At 40.7% G+C, this 23,357-nt stretch overlaps 1 protein-coding gene across 1 annotated transcript in view; it reads left to right on the top strand.

Annotated features, from left to right (window-relative positions):
• XYLT1 (xylosyltransferase 1) overlaps positions 1-23,357 on the top strand; it is a 326,870-nt gene that overhangs the window by 278,134 nt on the left and 25,379 nt on the right. The window contains exons 7-9 of the mRNA XM_027839087.1: positions 1,046-1,222; positions 11,361-11,623; positions 17,129-17,324. Of these exons, the coding sequence (XP_027694888.1) occupies positions 1,046-1,222; positions 11,361-11,623; positions 17,129-17,324 (636 nt within the window). The remainder of the gene's footprint in view (positions 1-1,045; positions 1,223-11,360; positions 11,624-17,128; positions 17,325-23,357) is intronic.

Below are 23,357 nucleotides of genomic sequence, written 5' to 3'. Positions count from 1 at the left end.
AAATGCCCTCTGAACTCCTTGTCTCCTGTACCTTCCACAGGTCATAACTGTATAGAAATGGAAAGTGAAAGCCAATGATAGTAGGGTGTCTTCAGACTAATCCTTTTCTTCTTATTGTCATCTGTAATAGTGCCCAAATATAGAGTATCACAGCAATTGCATAAGGATGATTTGGGGCTCAAAAATGCATTTGGTCTCTGGCTGAATTTATCCAGATAATTGCCTCAGGGTTCTCCTTTGCTCTACCAGTGTAGAACACAATCTAATTGGGGGAAGGAAGAGGAGGAAATCTTTGTTGCATTCTTAATACCAATAAAAATAACTGACACGTGAGGTTTATGACCTTGTTATGGCAGAAGGTATAGAACCTTAAGGTTTGCAGACAGCTTTATACATTTTTTTTCATTTAATCTACATAATCTAAGTGCTGGTGATGATCCCCACTTTGTAGATGAGGGAACTGAGGTTCAGGAATGTTATGACTTGTCCAAGGTCACCTATCTCATAAGGCCTAAACATAGGCCTTCCTGACTCAGACCCATTCTAGCTCTATCCAGTATGACACATTGCCTCTCAGTCTCCAAGGAAATATCAAGTAAGTGCCTTGTAAGAGACTGAGAGTATCCTAAATTATATGAAAGCCTACTTCAATTGAGTTTACACACACACACACACACACACACACACACACACACACACACACACGTGGATTGAAAAGCATTGATGAAGTAGCACTACCTGCTCACATAAGTATTACTGAGCAGTTAAGACCTGAATTTGCAGGATTGTCTCCTGGCTGAAGGCCTTACAAGGCAGGGTGCACGTGTGAGAACCAAATGGAGTCTGATGCTGCCTTCTGCTTGTGCTATGTTGCCTTCTGAGAGTCCTTCCATAGCAGAGCTATGTTAGAGAAGCACAAGAGGTCTCCTATCCAAAGGGGAGCAGTTGGATGGGTTAAAAGATCATTTCTGTAGCTGCTGCCCCAAACTCCATTCTTGAGGAGGGATTCTCAAGTTCTCAAGCTGCCTTGTGTGTCTCCTCACAGTCCTTCTTCCACACCGTCCTGGAAAATAGCCCCCACTGTGACACCATGGTGGACAACAACCTGCGCATCACCAATTGGAACCGGAAGCTGGGTTGCAAATGCCAGTACAAGCATATCGTGGACTGGTGTGGCTGTTCCCCCAATGACTTCAAGCCAGCAGATTTCCATCGCTTCCAGGTGAGCTGATGACCAGACACCTGTGCCCTTCTGGGTCTGTGTGTGGGCATGGGAGCTGAGACAAGGAATAAGGACTCACTGTATTGGCTGTGGCAAGAGGCACATATGTTATGTTGGTTTGTCTTGTAGGAACAGATGCTCTAGTTTTAGGAAATGGACAAGTACCTGAAGCTCAATTGTACAAGAAGCCAGATGTGCAGTTCATGATCTGCAGCCAGATGTGCACATCAACAGCTGGCTCTTGAAAGGCCATAAAACCTGGAAAACATGCAGGAAAAAAAAAACCACAGCAAAATAGGACAAGGCCTTGCTTTTCTATCTTCTTCTATGACCTTTACCTCGTGTAAGATCAAATGTATGTGCACACAAACACACATTCTTTGTTAAATACAGGGAAACTAATGTATCTGAGACTGATTGTAAAGAAATGAGACCAATTTTGTGTGTGTGGCTTATAAAGTCACTCTTACTACTTATAGTCACATCTTGGATTTAGCAGCAGTATCACCAATCCTTAGCACATGAGAAGTATTTTTGATAAATAATATTCATTTACCATCCCTGTGCTTTCAAACTTAGACAGCCCTCCTGGCCACTATTCCTCTATATGAATGCCCCTATTAGAATGTAAGCTTCTTGAGGAAAGGGATTTTTTTTTTTCATTTTTGTATTTGTATTTATTGCTTGGCACATAGGAAACGCTTAAAACACTTTTTATTCATTCATTCATGATTTGTCAGTCATGAAGACAGTGATTGTCCTAACATGTCATGGTCTAGTATTTAGAATCCAGACCACAGTAGCCTGACATCATCTCAGGCTCATTCTGTGACATCTTCTCATGTCTTAACTGATAGGTCTCCTTGTCCCACCCTTCAGATTGCTACGAAGGATGTATTGAGAATGGTACCTATCTCTTGTGGTATTCGGACCATTCCATAAATGAAAAAGTACAATGTCCCAATGCCCAGAGTGATAGAAATCTAAAATGAGAAAATTATCCCCATCCTTGAGTGTTAATGGTATCCCCAGTAGGTCTTAAAAATGCCCTCAAATGAGGTCAAATCAGACTGTTTTGGTTTAGAACAGCTCTGCAGAATGCCAAAATAACCAGTTAATTCAGTGAAAGAAAAAAAAATCAGCTTAGACAGTTCTTTGGAATCATGTGACTTATCATGAATAAATGAATGAAAACCATTTTCAAACACCTTTCTATGTGGCAAGTACTGGGGGTGCAAATATAAGAGTGAAATAGTACCTGCCTTCAAGGAGTTTGAACACATACTGGGAAATGGTAGCCAGGGAGGAATATTTTGGTTTTCAAATCACATGGGATTTTGAATGAACTAAAGCATTTATTAAATACTCAGCTGCTACCTGATTGACTAAATTTTCCATTTTCCAGCTTGTCCTTCATGGTATAGTATAGACGCCTCAAAATCCATCAACCATTTAACATGTATCATTGGAGGACTCAAAAATAGGTATCCACACACCCATATCCCCTTGGAATACGGGCATGAGACAAAGCAGTTCATATCCTCAAAGAGCTCACAGCCCATGTAAGCTATAGGGGAACGAGATGAACAAACTGATAGTTGGAAAGCATTCGAAGTCCCAAGTCTCCTTTGCTTCTATCCTTTACTTTCCCCTTTTGTCCCCTTCTCTTTTTCTCTCTCCCTTCTCCTTTTTTATTTCCCCCTCTTTTGATCTCTTTTATCTCTCTTCTCCACTCTCTCCCAAGCTTCTCCTCTCTTCCCCCTTTCTTTCTCCCCCATCTTTTCTCTCTTTCTCTCTATCTCCCTAGTTTCAGTCTTACAGATTTTATACCTGAAACCACAAACCTTTCCCCTCCCAGTTCTTATTCTCTTGCAGCCACCTCTCTCAGACATTTCTTCTCTTTCTCTTCCTGCCCACACCATACTCCCATGAATGATGCCTTGGTATTAAGCCGACTGTGAAGTCTTCTTCCTTTTCTCCTCCTGGCTCTCATCCTTGCCACTTGCTGCCTGTAGACACAAACAGAACCCAAAAAATATGAGTTTGCATTGGGGAAATTTTCGACTTACTACTTGAGTAGGATTGAAATTCCCCAGGTTATATTTCACTCGCTCCAAGAAAGATTAAACAAATTACTTTCAGGTCAACAGAGTAGACTGTGGAATCTGCGTGCTGCTTTCCAAACAGTCACTGCAAATGTTAAATTATGGTGCTGGACAGATTACCTTGCAATGGGTGTTTTGCCTAAGCCCTTGCTCTGGTTTAACTTGATTACATTCTGCCCGTCTTCCTTGAATAACAGGTAGAGATTTCATTATTTTTGTCCCTATTTTAATCCCCTAAAATTGACTTAGACTTTTCCTCCCTCATTCACAAGGAACACTCCCTGAAAATCCAGGTAGAGAAAGCACCATTTCCCATCTGGGCCTATGCTTTCTCCAGCGGGGCCCAGAATGATCTAGGTCACTGAGAGGATTTCAGTGAGCGAGAGAACATAACCCAAGCCTCACCATATGCTTTTTCTTTCTACTACCCCCTCCTATGTCTCATAAGCCCAAATCTTTTCTTGCTTTTGGGAAATCGTCTTAGCTTGAAAGCGCTTTGATTAGTCAGATGACTCCTGAGCTACCATGATCCCTTCTGGCTTCACACCAGGCTGCAAAATTATTTCTCTACCCACCTGTTCCTTTGCTCTCGTAGTCAACCAGTGCCCTCTAGGAGAGAGGGCTGAAAATATCCTATGTTCCAATGGGTTCCTTTTGGTTTCCCTGTTTGATGTTGGGGAAGCTAACCCAATTCCAAGAGTTCATGTCATCCTTATGAGAATGGTTGATAACAGTTCAGACTAATGGTAATGGTTAATGGTAACCTTCTCATGAAATAATCATCAGAATTTTTAACTCTGAAAACCATGGAATCTAGGCAAATGTAGAGGAAAAAGTTGGGGTAAAAGTAGGGCTTATTTGTCATCTGAACCCAGTGAGAAGAAAATGAGGCAAAGGCTGATATAGGGACCACAGACCAGTGAGGTCATAGGATCATAGATTGAGAAGGGCTGAGAGGCACTTTAGTCTAATCTACCTTATTTTGCAGATGAAAAAAATTGAACCCCAGAGATATAAAGTAACTTGGCCAAGGTTACATTGATGGCAGAGGTCCCCTGGGTCCCACAGTCCCATACTATGTCCTCTTGGTGCTACCTAGTCTCCCACCTTATCCCCAATAGGGACTAAATATGTCCCCTTGCTTAGATAGATGATGCCGTTAATATACAACCCAGATCCTAAGAATAATGAGCAATCCAAAGAGTCTCCCCATTTTTCTTTTCCCCAACTCCCTACAGAAGACTCTGAGGGTACAGTTTATTATTCCAGATATTCACTTGACTAAATTGGCTGCTAGGTAGCTAGACTGTATTGTCCAGCATTTTGCTATTTTTATTTTTCTCTTTATGCAGAGAATTGCTGTTTTCTTTGAATGTTTCGAAAGAGTTTTCATAAAGTTCAGTACGACATTTCCTTGCTTTCTTGGTGTCGAGCCTATTTACACACAATAGGTTTCCTGGCATTTTCTTCTCTTTCTTTCTCCCTTGATTAGGAAAGGAAAGACTAAAATGTGTGAACCAAACAAGACAGGTACTCAGCCTTTTCCTTTCTGCTTCCTCAAGTTTTACACACATCAACTTCCATCGATTTCCCAGCTGTCTCTGATGGGCTGATTTCTGAGGGCAAATTTCATGGTACCATGAAATCTAATTAGTTCAGGCCCCACTAATTTGGAATTTGTGCTAATTCAGACAGCAAGTGGGCCGAAATGTATCCTTTCACTGTTCTCAAGGGTATGATCTAGTAAGGAAATTTATGTAACATGAACAAAATTGCACGGTAAATGTTTGACCTGCTCAAAAAAATAATAACTTGGTTTTAGACACCTAGCAGAACCTATTTAAATGATAGCAATTGATGTAACAGTTATGCAATCAAGTGGTGCCTTAGCTTGGCACCACTTGATTGCATAACTGTTGCATAATTCAGACTTCTTAGCTGATCATAATTGCCTTTCCCTGATTGGCCTGAATTAATATTATTTTCATAGAATTCTAACTTCACTAAAGTATTGACTTTAGTATTTGACAGTTGACACTGTTGACTATCCCCTTTTTCCTAGAAGTTCATTCCTCCCTGGATTTTCATAACTCTACTTCCCCTTCTATGTATCTAATCACTCTTTTTCACCCTCCTTTGAAAAATTACCTTCCATTCCCCTATGCAGGAAGGGTAAAGTAGGACTCTGTGCCTAGATTCTCTTCTCTGCTCTCTCTATACTTTGTTGCTGTTGTTCAGTCATGTCCATCTCTTCATGACCCCATTTGGGGTTTTCTTGGCAAAGATCCTGGAGTGCTAATGCTGGATGCTAATGCTAATGCTGGAGTGGTTTACCACTTCCTTCTCCAGCTCATTTTACAGATGAGGAAACTAAGGCAAACCAGGTTAAATGACTTGCCCAGAGTCACACAGCTAGTAAGTACCTCAGGCCAGATTTGAACTCAGGAAGATGAGTCTTCCTGGCTTTTGGCCCAGTGCTCTGTGCAGTGTGCCACCTAGGGGCTGTCTCTACACTAGTGACTCCCATTTACTGATTCACAAACCCTTTGAGAGTTCAAGATGATGGTCCAAAGGCTTGGTGCAAAAAATTCTTTTATGATACCAGTAATAAGTAATTACAGAATATTCTGTAAAACATTTTAGTTAAATGCTAGCTAGATATTATAAAGAGAACCTAGGAGTTTAGAAAGCATTGCTTTTGTTGAAAAGAGTTAACAGAACAAAAAATACAAGGAACTACTACATTCTCTCTGTGTGATCTCATCAGTTCCCATTGGTTCAATTATCATCTCTATGCAAATGGTTCCAAAATCCATATATCCAGCCCTAGTCTCTCTCCTGAACTTCAATTCTACATCACTCACTGCCTGTTGGACATCTCCAAATGAATGTACCCTAAGCTTCTCAAACTCAACACCTCCAAAACAGAGTTCATGATGTCTTTTCCCTCAAATATTCCTCTCTTCCTGCCTTCCCTATTGAGATTATCACCATCCTTCTAGTCACCTAAGTCTACAACCTTGGAGTCATTATCAGCTCTTTTTTCTCTCTCACCCCTCATATCTAATCAGTAAGCCTTCTTACTTCTTCCTGTACAATATCTCTCACATATGTCCCCTTCTCCCTACTCATATGGCTACTACCATAGTCCAACTCACTAATCTAGTTCATGTCTCCTTAGGATTCTAGCAGTAGATTGCTTACTGGTCTCCTAGCTTTTGATCTCTCTCCTACCCATCCATACTCTCCACAGAACTGTTAAATTGATCTTCCTAACTAGAAGCTGGTTAATAAAATAAAATAAATTAGATTAGTTAATCTGATTTTTTAGAAGAGAGAACGAAACTAAATTATCAATATCAAGTTGGTGTTTCTAAAAGCCCAGGTATGACCGTGTCACTTCCTTGCTCAGAAAAATTGCAGCATTTCCCTTTGTCTTTACAATAAAATATAAATTCCTCCATTTGGCATTTAAAGCTTTTAGACCCCCTACTACCTTTCCAGTCTTCTTACATTTTATTCCCTGTCTAACATATCTTTGATCCAGTGACACTAGCCTCCTGGATATTCCAAGAATAAGACCTTTTATCTCTCGGCTCTGTGGAATTTTCTTTGTCTCCTATGCCTGGAATGCTCTCCACCCTTTCCCATTACTGACTTCCCTGGCTTCCTTTAAGTCCCAACTAAAATCCCACTGCAGGAAGCCTTCCCTAATCTCTCTTAATTCCAGTGCTTTCCCTTTATTAATTCCTATTTATCCTGTATATAGCTTGCATTGTATCTATTTGATTGCATGGTGTCTCCCCCATTCCATTGTAAGCTCCTTGAGGGCAGGGACTGTCTTTTACCTCTTTTTGTATCCCCAGTGCTTATCACTGTGCCTGGCACATTGAGTATCATGCATTACTCTCCTCCATACACTAGCTACTTCTCCCAGCCTGATTTGTTTGCTCTTCCCCACGTATGACATTCCATCTCCCACAGCTCTTTGCCTTTGCCCAGACTCTCCCATGCGTGGAATACCCTCTCTCCTCACTTCTGCCCCTGAGAATCCCTAACTCCCTTCAAGCCTCCTCTGAAGAACCCCTTCCTACTGAAGTTCCATTCTTAATCTCTCTAGTTGTTAGTACCCTCCCTTCCATGAATTAATTTGTGTATATTTTCCCAATAGCAACTTGACATAGAGACTGTTTGCTATTTATCTTTTTTTCTGCTCAGCATTCCTGCACAGTGCCTGGCCCATAGGGATTTAACAAATGCTTGTTGAATTGAACTGGCAGTCATATACACACACCTCACTTCCTTTCACAGTAAATAGCCTGCATGTGTCCTAAAGATCAAGCATATTCCCAAATGTCAAAAATCAAGAATCCATTGGCTATAAAGAGCTTGAAGTTAGTGTTCAAAGAAAACAGTGTAAGAGGCTGATAAATATAGAAAAATGCCCTTTTAGAAAATCTGGACGTGACCAGAGAATCATATAAGGAGAAGACCTTGAAAGGTCATTGAGTTCTTCCCCCTGCCTCCAGGCAGGAGCATAGCTATAGTTTCTCAGGCTGATGATATTTTAAGAGACTTACAAGAAAGTGGATCCCCAGGAACTAATTCTGTTAGTTCTCAACAGCCACAACACTAGCCTCAAAAAGTGGCAAATGGTGGATCCCTGTCAACCTAGAGGGATATAGATAGAGAGATAGAGAGACAGATAGATTAGATATAGATGGATATAGATATAGATATAGATAATAGAATGCCCCAGGTCTTTGTACTTGGCCCTGTTCTGTTGAACACTTTTATTAGTCACTTAAATGAAGGCTTAAATGGTATACTTACATCTGAAGATAACTTGAAGCTTCAATTCAATTTGACAAACATGTATTATGTGCCTACTACATGTATTTTGTACACATAAAACACTATGGTGCATTCTAGGAAAGATAGGATCAACATGGACCCTGCTTTTAGATATAGCATATACATAAATAAGTATTTATATGATATTGAACAGAATACAGACAACTTGGGGTTGGGGGGAGGGTGTGATAGCATCAGAAAAATCTTCTTGACAGCTAAGTGGAGAATGGATTGGAATGGGGAGAGACTTGAGCCAAAGAGAACAATTAGAAGGATATTGGATTTGTCAGGTAATGAGGTGGTGAGTTGCCATGTGTGTGGAGAGAAGAGAATATACTAACTGTGTTATGGAGTTAGAAGGTATGAGTTGACAACAGATTGGATGGGGGTGGTGGGTGCAGTGTGAGTGTAAGTGAATAGTTGAGGATGACATTGAGGGTTGTGTTCTTGGGAGCATGGTCATTCCCCAACAGTAATAGGGAAGCTGGAAAGACAGGAGAGTTTGGGGAGAAAGATAATGAATTTTGTTATGGACATGTTGAGTTTGAGATGTGCATGGGACATCCAATTTATGATGTCCAGAAAGCAGTTGAGGCTGCAATGCTGGAGCTCAGGAGTGAGGTTAGGAATGGATCTGGGAAGAAGAATAGCTAAGATTTATATAGCACCTGCTTTGTGCCAGGCACTGTGCTAAGCACTTTACAATTATTAATCTCATTTGAGCCTCACAATAACCCTGGGAGGAAAATATTATTATCCCCATTTTACAGATGAGGAAACTGAGGCAGATTAAGGGACTTGTCAAGGGTTATACTGCTAGTAAGTGTCTGAGGAGAGATTTGAACTCAGGTCTTCCTTACTCATGGCCCTGCACTCTATCCACTGAGCCTAACTGCCGAACCATATGCATAGAGATCCTAGCTGAACCCATGGGAAACTACTAAAGTGAGACAGCATAGGAGAAGAGGGCCCAGGACAGAACTGTGGGAGGCACATTTCCTTGAATCCCTTGCCCTCTCATCGTATCACAGTTCATGCAATGCCAATTCTTAAACCTCATTCACTTGTACCATCTGATTTGTGCTGCTGAACACTGCTGAAGGAAGTCATGCAACCATGCCAGTTTGGATTAAGAATTCACATTATATCATCTCAATGGGACTTCAGTGCTACGTAATAATCCTTTTATTCTTTTCTGATTGACGGTCTATCGTGTTCCGTGAAGCATCTCTTCCATACCTTCTGTCCTGAAGCTCCCTAACACCACCCCCTTTCCTTCCATTTAAAAAAAAAAATTTCATCAGAACTCACCTACTTTACTAAGGAGAGGTCCCGGATTTCCCCCACTCTACATCTTCCACCCACATTCTCACATCTTCTTCTTTGTTCCAATTTCTAACAAGAGGGCCCTTCTCCTTGGCCTATTTTTGTGTTCTCTCTCTCTCTCTCTCTCTCTCACACACACACACACACACACACACACACACACACACACACATACAGGAGTATCATTATATTGTTCAGACATGTCTGACTCTTCATGACCCCATTTATGGTTTTCTTTGCAAATATACTGCAGTGATTTGCTATTTTCTTCTCCAGATCACTTTACAGATGAGGAAACTGAGGCAAACAGGGTTAAGTAACTCACCCAGGGTCACATTGTTAGTGGAGTGTCTGAGGTCAGATTTGAACTCAGAAAGATGAGTCTTCCTGACTCCAGGCCTAACAGCCAACCACTGCACCACCTAGCTGTCCTTTATATTTCCCAGAGGCAAAAGGGAACCATGAAGCTTCCTGAGCAGGGAAGTAACATGATCAGACCTGTACTTTAGGAATGTTAGTTGAATAGCAAAGTGGATGATAGATTGGAAAGGAGGGAGACTAGAAAGGAAAACCAATTAGTTATCTATGGCAGTAGTTCAGGCAAGAGGTGACATGCTATGAGTGGAGTGAAGTATTCAGATGTGAGAGATGCAGAATTGGCAGGACTTGGCAACTAATTAGCTATGGAGAGTGAGTGAGAGTGAAGAGTCAAGAAGGTGTCCTAAGCTATAAACCTAGGTGACTGGGAAGAATTATTGGAACTCTCAAAATAGACATTCGGAAGATGAGGCATAGGGGGAAATACAATAATTTTGTTTTGGATATGTTGAGTTTTCTCAACATATGTTGTCTATAGGACATCCAAGTGGAGATGTCTAGCAGCAATTGGAAATGTTGGCATAGAGCTGAGGCAAGAGATAAGGGCTGAATGTGTGGGTTTGAGAATCACTGCATAGAGGTGATAGCTGATTCCTTAGAAGCTGGTGAGATCTCCTAGGGAGAGCAAAGAGGGCCCGGGATAGAGTTTGGAGATATAAACGAGGTTGACACATGGATTATGATACTTCAAAGGAGACAAAGAAGAACAAATTACATAGGTTTGGAGGAGAATCAGAACGGAGCAGAGAAATGAAAACCCAGAAATATTCAGGACAGTGTGGTCAACAGTGTCAAATACTGTAGAAAGGACAAGAAGGTTGAGAATAGAGAAAAGTCTAGGCATTCGGAAAAGGTCCTGGGAGTTTTAATGGACTGTGAGCTCAAAAAGAGCTAATGCTACATTGGGCTTTATTAACAGCAGAATAATGTCCAAATTGAAAGTGGTAATATGCCTGTTGTGTTCTCCTTTGGTTAGATCATATCTGGAGTATTGCATCTAGTTCTGGGTGGTGGTGTTCAGTTGTTCAGTTATTTTAGTCATTTTTTTCACTTCGTCACCCCATACTGAAACGGTTTTCCATTTCCTTCTCCAGCTAATTTTACAGATGGGGAAACGGAGGCAAACAAGGTTAAGTGACTTGCCCAGGGTCACACAACTAGTAAGTGTCTGAGGCCTGATTTGAACTCAGGTAGAAGAGTCTTCCTGACTCTAGCCCTAGCACTCTATCAACTGCACCATCTAACTGGCCTTATTGTTAAGCCTTATTTACAAAGGTTCACAGGATGGTGAACAAGATAGTAATAAGCTACCAAGTAGCTATTTGGCCTTGAACAAGTCACTTTACTTCTCTCTCTCTCTCAGTTTCCTGATTAAAATAAAAGGGTTGGATTCCATCTCTAATGCCACTTCCAGCTCTAATATCCTCTGGTTCTGACAATAATTAACTCAGTTTCTTTTCATCCCGTGAGCGCAGCAAACTGCCCGACCGACGTTCTTTGCACGTAAATTTGAGGCTGTGGTGAATCAAGAAATAATTGGCCAGCTGGACTATTACCTTTATGGGAATTATCCCTCGGGCACCCCAGGTCTGCGGTCCTACTGGGAGAATGTCTATGATGAACCTGATGGGATCCACAGTATCAGTGATGTGGCATTGACCATGTACCACTCATTTACCCGCCTGGGCCTCCGGAGAGCTGAGACATCTTTACACACCAATGGCGAGAATAGCTGCAGGTGAGCCCAGAGGCCCTTTGCTTTTCCTTATAAGACGCCTAACCATGGGGACCAAAGACAACATAAGCTGGGTTGGGTAAACTAGTTGGCCATGAGAGAGAGGGGAAGAAGAAGGAAACAAAGGGGGAATCAGTATTTGTTAGGTGTTTGGGAGATTTTCCTTTTGTTTTATTTCTTCCAAGGGGATGAAAACTATTTGAATTTCTGAATATATATTAGCTCATGAGTTCTTAATCTTCTTTTGTGTCCTGGACCCTTTGGGCAATCTGGTAAAACCTATGGGCCCTTTCTCAGAATAGTATTTTTAAATACATAAAATAAAATACATAGGATTTGTAAGGAAATCAGTTATAGTGAAATACAGTCATTAATTTTTTTTCAGTCTTTTTTTTTTTTCTTTTTGGTGAGGCAATTAGGGTTAAGTGACTTGCCCAGAGTCACACAGCTAGTGAATGTTATGTGTCTGAGGCTGGATTTCAACTCAGGTTCTCCTGACTCCAGGGCTGGTGCTCTATCCATTGCACCCCCTAACTGCCCCCCCATTAGTTGTTTTTAAATGTCCATCAATCCCAGGTTAAGAAGCCCTACTCTAGGTTTTGCTTCTTCTTCCCCTCCCCCCCAACTCCTTCCCCCTTCTTTTTCATCTCCTCTTCCTTCCTTCTTTTTCTCTCTTCCTTTTCTTTCTTCTTCTACCTTCTCTTCCTTTCCCTGTCTTCCCTCCTTTATGATACCATGGGTGGTGGGGAGGTGGAATGAAAGGGAGAGAAGTATCATAGGATCACCGACTGAGAGCTAGAAGAGACTTAGACATCATATAATTCAAATCCCTCATTTTACAGGTGAGGAAACTGAGGCCCAGGGAAGTTAAGTGATTTGCCCAAGGTCACATAGGTTGGAAATAGCAGAGCCGGGATTAGAACTCAGGTTCTCTGGCTCCAAATCCAGCATGCTTTCCATTGTCCTATGCTTTCTCTTCAAGTAAAGTCTCCTTTTTTTCCCTCCCACCACGAATCCCAAACATACTGCCTCTTCCCTGAGCTTCCTTCCTGCTCTGTAATGTCTTCTTATCAAGTATCCCTGCAAGACAACTAAAGTGACAAATAGAATTTCCCATCATCAGCTAGTGTACTAAGGCCTCTCGCTTTACAGATATAGGTATAGAGTTAAGAAGTCCTTGCTTTAAATCTCTCTTGGTTCAAGTCACATTCGAAGTGTGACTCTAGGCAAATCAATTAACCTCCTAGTGCCCTAGAACTCAATTTTCTGTGTACCAGACAGCTCTCTAAAATTAAAAATTGTATAATACTCATTAATCAGCATTAGTGGAGGGAGTTTTCTCCCTGGGAGTTCCCTATACCAATGAAATCACATATCCAGGCCAAAAAAAACAAACAAAATTATCATCGTCATGACAGAGCATGTCTCCTTATAGTGTACTTACAAAGACAATTCACATCCTTTTGTTGACGTAGGCTTTCCTTGGGCAAAATATTCTTGAAATAAGCAGGCTGGAGCTTGGAAATCTTTGAGGGTTATACCAGGTAATGGTGTACTCCATTTTAAGCAATCCTAGCATATAAAACCTGAATTTATGAAACAAATCAATTAAGGAATGATAATTTCCATTCTAAAAAGGTTTGTTTGGCTTACAAAAGGAGTCACTGGCAGAGAGTCTTTAAAACAGACCCAGCTCCCCCATTGCTTTTGCAATAGATTTTGATTTATACCCTCTTTAGGAGAATTTCTGCAGCTGAAGGTGAAGTACAAGCGTATTAGTCATCATAGCATTGGATCTTTAGGACAGACCAGCAAAGGACCAAAACATATGCCCTAGAAACCTGTGAGCAGTACCTGGTTACACTTCTGTCAACTGTGGATTCTACTGTCAAGTAATAACAGTTGCATTGTTTTTGCTTTATTTTTTTCCTTGTCAAAGCTCTGAAGGAAAGACTGTGTGTGTGTGTGTGTGTGTGTGTGTGTGTTTATGTGTTTAACCCAGCTGCCTTTGCCCAAGAAGCCATTTTAAGAGGCACACACATTTCATTTTTTCTTTATTTCACATCTCATCCTTTGTAACAAGGCAATGATTTCAAGAAATGGATAAACACAGGAGGTTTATATAACCATTGTAATTGGGCATAAAAACTTAGACTTCAGATGGAGACTGGAAGGAAACTTATATTTAACAGAATGGGGGCAGTAATTTGTGGAATGCTGTTATTATGGGACAACAAGTACAGTATAAGTGCTGGACAATTTAAACTTTGTTGAAGCGGGCAGCCTTTTATTTTACAAGCTATTAAGGATTCTGAGCTCTTGTAACTTCACTCCCTCTCTCAGCATTCTCTCACTTCCTCCTCTTTCTCTCCCTTCTCTCTCTGTCTCTCTCCCCACCCTCTCTTTCCTCTCTCTCCCTTTCCCTCACTTTCTCCTTCATTCTCTCCTTTTTTCCCCTTCCCTCCCCTTTTCTTCTTTCTATCTTTTTCTTTTCTCCAGTTATGCCTGAGCACTGCATTGGGTGCTAGGCAGAGGGTGAACAGAGGAGGTATGTAAAGAAGACTTTGGAATGGGGGAAATATAGACTATAGACTATACATGCATAAATAATTTCATAATACCAGCAAATGAATATAGTACACACTGAGTGTGGAGACAGTGAAGAAAAAGGAAAAGTGTAATTGGTCAAGTGGGATTAATTCCAGGTAGCTTCCTAGAAGAAGAAATTCTTTTGTGTTGATTTTAAAATGGAGAAGTAGGGGTAATTAATCTGTTCTATGAGTAAGAAACCATTTCAAATGTGTTTTCCTTGGGGTTAGGGGGTGAGGGAGTACCAGAGATTTGCACAGCTTACAGATTTGTATTTTGGGTACCTTCTTGACCCTCCCTGAGTGCATGCATCACTCCCACCCAAGGAGACAGTGTCATAAGACCTTAAATGTTGAGCTGGAGAGCATCTCAGAGGCTATCTAAGCCAACCCTCTCATACTGTAAATGAGGAAACTGATTGTCCAGGAATGGCCAGTGACCCACCCAAGGTAGTAATCATCAGAGGTAAAATTCAAGCAGAGGATAGGAGCTGGCCCCTTACACAGCCAAACATGTAAACCAGGCTTCTTTTGCATAAATCACTAAGGGACTTTTGCCACTGAACTGAGAGAGACTTTTTTAATGTTAGGGTTTCAGTTGAAGAGAGAGGAATAATTACTCCCAATTTCCTATCTCACCTTATACTGTGCATCTCCCATCCATCTGTTGCTTCTTGACTTTGCAAGGAATCCAGGATGGAAAAGGAGAAGAGAGAAAGGAAAAAGAATTGTACTCTGGAGCAGCTTATATAACACAATAGAGAAGAGAGATGGTCTTGGAATCAAAGGAAGCAGGTTCAACTTTGAGCTATGCTCAAAGCACATATACCCTAAGCGAATCACGTAATCCTCTGGTTTCAGATTCCTCATTTCTAAAATCAGAGGATTGGCCAAGATGACCTCTGAGGACATTCCAGCTCTGAATGTATATACTAGAAAACTTTAAGTTAAGTTAATCCATATATTAAGAACTTGCTGTGTGTCCAGCCTTATACTAGGCTAGGCGGTGTGTTTATACCCACTCAGAAGCAAGAGTTGGCCATTTAAAATAGCTCCTCATTGCCTTCCTCTTTTCTCCATCTCACACACTGATCAAGAAGGACAAGTGTGCATATGACCTAGGAAACTAAGAGAAGGTTTAGGTTACTTCCAATAAGTATTCTGGTGGTCAAAAATATTGCCAAAATAGAGTCAGACTCTCACTGGGGCAGCCGCTGCTAAGAGTCTCCCCTTTCAGAAGTGATCCTTTAGTTGCATCTCATTGATTCAGGCTATTCCTCAACCACATATTTGCCACTGCCTATCATGAAACCAGTAGGTCTTGGGATCCCAAACAGCAGTGAGATGATTGCTTGTGTTGGTTGCTTGGCCTTGTGGGCTGTTTTTCCATAGTCCATTAGTGTTAGTCTTGTTTATAGCTTGCTGGGCTGTACTTATTCCAGAAGCTATGTGAACAGAATTGCATAGTGTCAGGGGCTGTAAGAAAATACCACTTCCTGACTGGCTATCCTCATTAAGCGTATTCCAAATGAAAAGTTGACCCTCTCTTCTTTGGCTGCTTGCTTTGGTGGTTGTTACTCTTACCTTAGTTCCATGTCATTGGAATTCACTTATCAACATGTGCTTCCTGAATGGGGAGGTTAGAGGGAGAAGTAGATCTGAATATTTGCAGGCTCACCTATTGAAATTTGCCTGTCCTCCTCCTACCTGTCACCCACAGGTCCCTGAAAGATCCTTGATAGGTCCTTGACCTAAGATTTAGAGTTTTTTTAAAGAGACCTTAGAGGTCATCTTTGCCAAGGCCTTCATTTTATAGCTGAAGAAACGAGTCCCTAACTGGTTAAGTGGCCTGCCCAAGGGTACACAGGTAGTAAGTGACAGAATTGGGAATCAAAAGCAGGTCTTTTGATGCTAAAATCTCTGACTCTTCTCAATATGACATGTTCCCTATGACCACTTGTTCTGGACCCATGATTTCCACTGGTATGGGGAAGACCCAATAAAGGGACTCCCTTCTATCAATACAAGTTGGCACCTTCTCTGCAATTTATAGTCTTAGGGAGTTACCTCAAGTGCTGAGAGGTTTGGTGATTTCCCCAGGGTCACATAGACCTCAGAGGCAGGACTTGAACCCAAGACTTCCTGACTATCCACTATGCCACAATGCTCAAGGCTAATCATAGTTTAGTGGAGTGGCAGCCTGTGGCATTTTTGCCTCAGGTGGTACATAATATCATTGGATCATAAAGTTTAAAGTTTAAAAAAGCTTTTCCAGATAATCTAGCCTAGATATCTCATTTTATAGATATGAAAACAGGACTAGAGAAATGAAGGAAAGACAGTGTATGGTATAGGAAAAACAGCAAAGCTAAGGCAGGAAACCTGGGTTGAAATACCTCTGCTGGCATTAACTATATATATCACATTGGGCAAGTCCTTAATCTCCTTGGGCCTCATCTGTTTCTGCATCTATAAAATTAGGGAGAAATTGAATCAAGCAACCCAAGAGAGATTTTCAAGTTTGACTTCTGTGACCCTATGAAGTGACTCATCCCAGTATCACACCAGTTGTGTCAGAGCTTGGATTTGACCCCATGTCCTCTAGGTCCAAATCTAGGGCTTTTTCCACTACACCATACATCACCTAATGATTCTGAGTGCCACAGCTCTTGTCAAAATTATCTAGTAAGCTGTTTGTCTTTGGTCACCAATCACCTCTCACATCAGTACCCCCTTGCATCTTCCTTACATGGCCTAAGGAGTTGACTCAGCAATAAAACCCATATCTTCTATTCAGCAGGCCAGCCTTATTAACCCAAACCTACAATAGGCTAAGTGCTTAAGAAGTAGTGCCTCTCAGCCTCCCTTGGCTCTGATTTGGGCATGCTCCCAGTCATGAATGTGTGTTTCTATTTTTCAGGTACTATCCAATGGGTCATCCAGTGTCTGTTCATCTGTACTTCCTTGCTGACCGTTTCCAAGGCTTCCTAATCAAACACCATGCAACAAATCTAGCTGTGAGCAAACTGGAGACCCTGGAAACATGGGTTATGCCAAAGAAAGTCTTTAAGATTGCCAACCCACCCAGTGATTTTGGGAGACTTCAGTTTTCAGAGGTATGAATTACATAAGATACTCTCTTTACTCTTGTTTCAGCCCTCTCATGTACTCCTCCTTTTCAAACCTTGTTTTTAGGAAAGTGGATAAAGGACAAAGATCCTGGTCATGCTAAATTCTGGATATCTGCTGGCTCACTAACATCCTAAAAATGTTGCCCAGGTTCACCCATCAGTACCAGCCTCACCCTGCATCTAATCAATCAGATTCAACAATCGATCTGAAACAGTCAATGAATATTTATTAAGCACCTGCTATGTGTCTGACACTGTGCTAGGCACTGAGGATACAAGTAAAAAAGGACTGAAACAATCCCTACTCACAATGAGTTTGCATTCTAATGGGGAAGACAAGTACATGTGAAAATATATCTAATAAATACTTATTTATATGTGTATATATGTATATTGTGTACATGTGAAGATATACCTATATGTATATTATGTGTATATGTAGAGAGAGATATATCTACATATATGGAAATATACATATCTATATATGGAGATATACTTATCTCCATATATATACATACACACAAAATTTTAATACAGAGTAGTTTGGGAGGAAGGGCCCCAGCAATTGAGGGGATCAGGAAAGAATTAATGAAGAAGATGGTACCCTGGACTGCATCTTAAAGGAAGAGAGGGATTCTGTGAGGCAGAGACAAGGAGTAAGTGTGTTCCAAGGGGGAATGGCCAATGAAAAGAGATGGAGATGAGAGATGGCGCACTGTGCACAAGGAACAGAGGGAAGTCTAGTTTGTTTGGATCACAGAGTACAGTGCCTACTATGTCACCTAGCACCTATTAAGCACTTACTACGTTCAAGGCAACATACTAATCAGAGGATGGAGTGTCATATTTGAGGAACTACAAGGGGACTAGTGTCAATGTACATGGATAGGAATAAGGTAAAAGGATACCAGAAAAGTAGGGGGGAAGGAAGTTATGAATGGATTAAAAGTCAAATAAAGGATTTTATATTTGATCCTGGAGGTAACTGGGAACTACTGGAGTTTATTGAATATGGTAGGCAATATGAAGAGACCTGTACTTTAGGAAGATCAATTTGACAGCTGAGTGGAGGAGGGACTGGAGTGGGAAGAGACCTAATGCAAGGGAGCCAACCAGCAGGTAATTGCAATAACCCAGATATAAGGTGATTAGGCCTTGCACCAAGGTGATGGTAATACAAGGCATTGTGCCAAATTCCAGGGCTACAAAGAAAAAAACTAAAAACAATGCCTGCCTTCTTCAGGGAGCTAACATTCTAGTGGGAGAGGACAACAAGGAAACAGATAAATAAATCAAGATATTTTGAGAAAGAGAGAAATAGTGTCCTAATAACTAAGGAAAATCAAGTAGGACTTTGTGTAGGAGATAACACTTGAACTGAGCCTTGAAGGGAACAAAGGGTACTAAGAAGCAGAGGTGAGGAGGGAGCACATTCCACACGTGGGGAAATCCTAGCCAGAAGAAGTGGGAGGGGACAACAACCAAAAAAACACTGCAAAGAACATCTTTTCCTGCCTGGTGGGTCAAGTGTGCCATTTGTGTTACCTAAAGCATAGTATTGTGGGCAAAAGACACTTTTTAAACCTTAGAGCACAAAAGAAATGTGAGTTGCTATAATAATTCTCATAATGCAACCTAGTTCCACTCCCAACATGAAGAATTGTCATTTAGTAAACATCTTCGAACTTTTATAGACAGAGAAATGTGTTACCAAATTATCACTTTTGGTTAGAATTCTGTTCTTCTCTGTCCCAGAGTCATAGAATTGATCATATTATTACAGATTTAAAGCTAGAAGAAACCTTAGAGATTACCTAACACAACTTGCTCATTCTACAGATGGGGAAAATGACTTACCTGAGATCACACAGAGAATTAGAATCAGTCAGGATAGGGTCAGGCTGTGTTGATGTTTTTGAGGTTGAGTTATTGTTGTTGTTTTTGGTGTTTTATATTTTAACATTTACAACTTAATTTCATGTATGCATGCAGTATGATAGAATGGAAAGAGTGTTAGATTTGGAGCCGGAGGACATGGGTTCAAATCTTGACTCTGCCCCCTTACTAAAAATGTGACCTTAGGCCAATCACTTAACTTCTGTGGGGCCTCAGTTCCTCATCTATAAAATTAAGAGGTTGGACTAAGTAATTTTTGATGTCCAGCACTCATTAACTTATCCTTTATGCAGAGAATACTGTGGACCCAACATCAGTGAAGTAGGAATGTCTTTACAACTAATAGGCTTTATAGATGTGTAGTGATCTAAGCACACTCTCTTGCCCAGTCCTCCTAATAGCCAACAACATGCATTCCTGAAATGACTGGCCAGGATTAACAGTGCAGTCAATGGCTGAGGCATGGAGTGAAATCGACTAGCTCACAAAGGCTCCATGATACTGACCTCATTAGGACCAAACCCTAATCAGGGGACCTAATTAGACATGGATGTGCAGATTTAGATCTTGAGTCAGGGCTATTCCATTTCTTTAGGGATAGAATGGAGGGTACATGAGGAAAGGGGTCACCATGGATGTTTGCAGAGGTATATCAGAACCAACTCTAACTAGCTTGCAAGAGCCAGTTGTTAAATTTTCAGTGTGAGCCTTTTTGCTGTTGTTGTTCAGTCATTTTTCAGTCATGTCCAACTCCTTGTGACCCCATCTGGGATTTCTTGGCAAAGGTACTGGAATGGTTTGCCATTTCCTTCTTCAGCTCATTTTATAGGTGGGGAAACTGAGACCCACAGGATTAAGTGACTTGCCCAGGGTCACATAGCTAGAAAGTGTCTGGGGCCAGATTTGAACTCACTTAGAAATCAGCAGTCACTACAAATCACAGCTTGATTTATTTCCCCCAGAATCCCTGGGTGTTAAACATTTACCAGCACACTCATATTGCTTTGTAAATATGTCTTGAGCTTAGTAGGAGTGCTACTACACAATGAAGAGTCAGGGAATGAAGTCAACACCAGGTTTGGAGGCCTGATGACTGCAGGCTAATAATAACAATAATTGGCATTTATATAGTGCTGTAATGTTTGCAAAGTACATTATATCTATTCTTTCACTTGAGTCTCACCACACCCCTGTATGTGTGAATGTGTAGCTGTTTTCTGCATTTGACATAAACTAATGATCCTGTGCCATGTCTCCAGGCATCACCCAACAAGCAAAGCACTGACCTGTATGTGCAGCTAAATGCAGAAGCATGTCCAAATGGGGCATCTGCATGATTTTTCTTGTTAAGCCACAAATTTCAATTAAGGCACCAAATTGATTGGGTAGATTTGTGCAGCCATTAAAGAGCCCACTCTATAAATTATTGGCTTTCTGGGGCAATTAGAAGGTGCCACAGTCAGATTCAACACTGGGGCAGGCGCAGCCAATTGGAGACATTAATGTCCCATTAAGGAGATGAATGTTGGGTTCATTCTGTTTATCAACGTGGCTGCTGGGTGACTTGCTGTCTCCATGCCGTGACAAATGATCATGCTTGTCCCATTTCTTGTGATTTGTGAGGGCTCCCATTGTGGGTTTAGTTCTTCAATCCTGGGACCCTTATGTCAAGAAACACTTGACAGAGAGTCAGAGCAAATTAAAAGAGCCCTAAATCTACTATATCCATAGTTTTAAAATTTTCCTCCTCCCCCTCAAGGAAAAAAATAGACAATTAAATTAGAGGAAGAGAGGCAGGTGGTAGAGGGCAGAGGTGCCAAACATATGTGGCCCACAACACTCCTGAATCAGATTAAAACGTAATTGGAAAATATTTAACAAAATAAAAATACAGTGAAACATTAGATAACATTACATTTTAAAACTAAGTTGATATGTGGCCTGCTGGGATCTTTATGTATGGATTAGTGACTTCTGTTTCTATTTGACACCACTGCTATAGGGGATCAAGAGCTGGTCTCAGGGTACCAAAGTGATTTTCCAAATGCTCAGGTTTGATCATGTTCTCCCCCCACTCAACAAATTCCACTGGCTTCCTTGTCTCAAAGGTCAAGTATGAACTCCTTTGGCATTTAAAGTTCTTATGGCTCCTTCCTACCTTTCCAGTCTTCTAATATAATACCCCGCTCAACTCTCTGTGGTCCAGCCATATTGGCCTTACTGTTCCATACACACAACACTCCATGTCCCAACTACATGTTGTTGCTTTAGCTGTCCTCCATGCCTGCAATGGTCTCTATCCTTATCTATACCTTTTTGAACCCACTGGAGTGATAGCCTGGTAAGATGGGAAGGAAGCTAGTTCTGGAGTCATATGACCTGGATTCAAATCCCACCCCTGATACTTAACCTGTTTGATTTTGGCTTCTGTTGACTTCCCTAGGCGTATTTCCTTATCCGTAAAATGAGGGGATTAGACTAGATACCTTTGAGGTCCCTTTCAGCTCTCTATCTATGCTCTTATGGTTTGTTCCTACTGAACACACTGTCTAGGATGTATGAGCCTGGATAATCATTTAACCTCTCAGTACCCCAACATTCCTCTATAAAACTATAAGATACAGAAAGGTTGCTGGTCTGCATTAATAGAGTGAATTTCCTCATTGAAACCTCTTTACTCTGATAAAAATCAGTTTCTTCTAGAGGAGAAAAAATGAAAAGAAAAAATTAGAGGAAAAAAGTAACTGGTGAAGCCTTTTCAGTAAGGTAGACACATTTCTTCTCTATTCTCTATTCTCTATGATTTTCTTCTGGATAGGTCAGTGTGTGTAGTGTGTGCAAGTATGCATATGTGTGTGTTGTTTTTCTAAAATGATTATTTCTTGGTGAGTCACAGGATGGTTCTTGCCCATTTGTAATATTTTATGTCAAGAGGCACCCAAGGCACAAGAGAAATAAAGAGTGTGGGAAGGAAGTCCATGATTAAAGTTTCCCCATTCCTTTTGGGAATCAGCTGTCTTCTCTGGACTCCACAACACATCCCTCTAGGGAACTATAGAGAGTCGCCCATCTCTCTTTATTCTTCTCTGATGACTGCCCTACTCAGCCATTTTGTCAGCATTTTCCTCTGTTTTAAAATTTAATGTCTCTAAAATTGTTGATAATACTCATTTCTTGAAAGCTGCAAGAAAGACATTCAGAGGATTTTGCTCACTCTACATTACTCATGAGCAAATCAATTCTTTAAGCAAAGTATAGAAGTAGCAGTTGTGTGAATATCAATTTCCCTTTGTACTTTCTAATTTCAAAAACACACAATTTGCTAAACAAACCCTCTTGTTCTCTCTAACCTTTTCTTTTCTTTCTCATTTTTCAAAAATATCCTGGCTCTAGAAGGGAAAGGATTCTCCATTGAATGAGTTTTTGCCATTGATTTCTCTTTCTTTAGTACAAATAAAAGTCCTTTAATTGATAGGTTGGTTAGTTTTGCTGAACTGTCCCCTTTCTCTCTCTCTCTCTTTTTTTTTTTTTTGTTATAAGCCATGATGGAGTTCTGGAAGGGAGCAGGAGATGTATTGGGAAATGGTGATATAAAAACAAAAGATCACAATAAAACTATTTTCATTGAAAAAACAAACAAAAATACCTTTAGCTATATGTCTTTGGTCCTGCAGTGAGCCCTAGTGAACAGGTCTTTTAAAAAGAGTTGCCTGCTCAGTTACTTTTGTCCATCCCAAGCTAACTGTTAAATTGAGGATCAATGGAATTTTAAACATGTTTAAAAAAATACCCATCCTTCATTTCAAGGACTAAATTTTGATCTCTGCAGCCTCTCAACTTCACTCATTCACTAAACATTAACTGAATTCCTACTATGTGCAAGGTGATATTGGAGATGTCACTTCCTGAGTTCTATCCATTTTGAGCTTGGTTTTTTACTATCTGAACATATAAAAGGTTAATGTGTGTTGTTCCCTGAGGCATATAAAAATTGGGAACATGCTCAAATATGTGCATGTGTTCTTCTGTATATACATGTATGAGGTACTGTTTAAAAAAGGAAAAAAGATTACATGGAAAATACATGTTGTATTGTCTTCATTTTCCTCCACCAACAGAACT

The sequence above is a fragment of the Vombatus ursinus genome, unplaced genomic scaffold, assembly GCF_900497805.2.
Source record: "Vombatus ursinus unplaced genomic scaffold, bare-nosed wombat genome assembly UNPS02014832.1, whole genome shotgun sequence".
Taxonomy (NCBI): domain Eukaryota; kingdom Metazoa; phylum Chordata; class Mammalia; order Diprotodontia; family Vombatidae; genus Vombatus; species Vombatus ursinus.
Note: the sequence above shows the minus strand (reverse complement) of the source record. Positions and strands in the feature narration are given on the sequence as shown.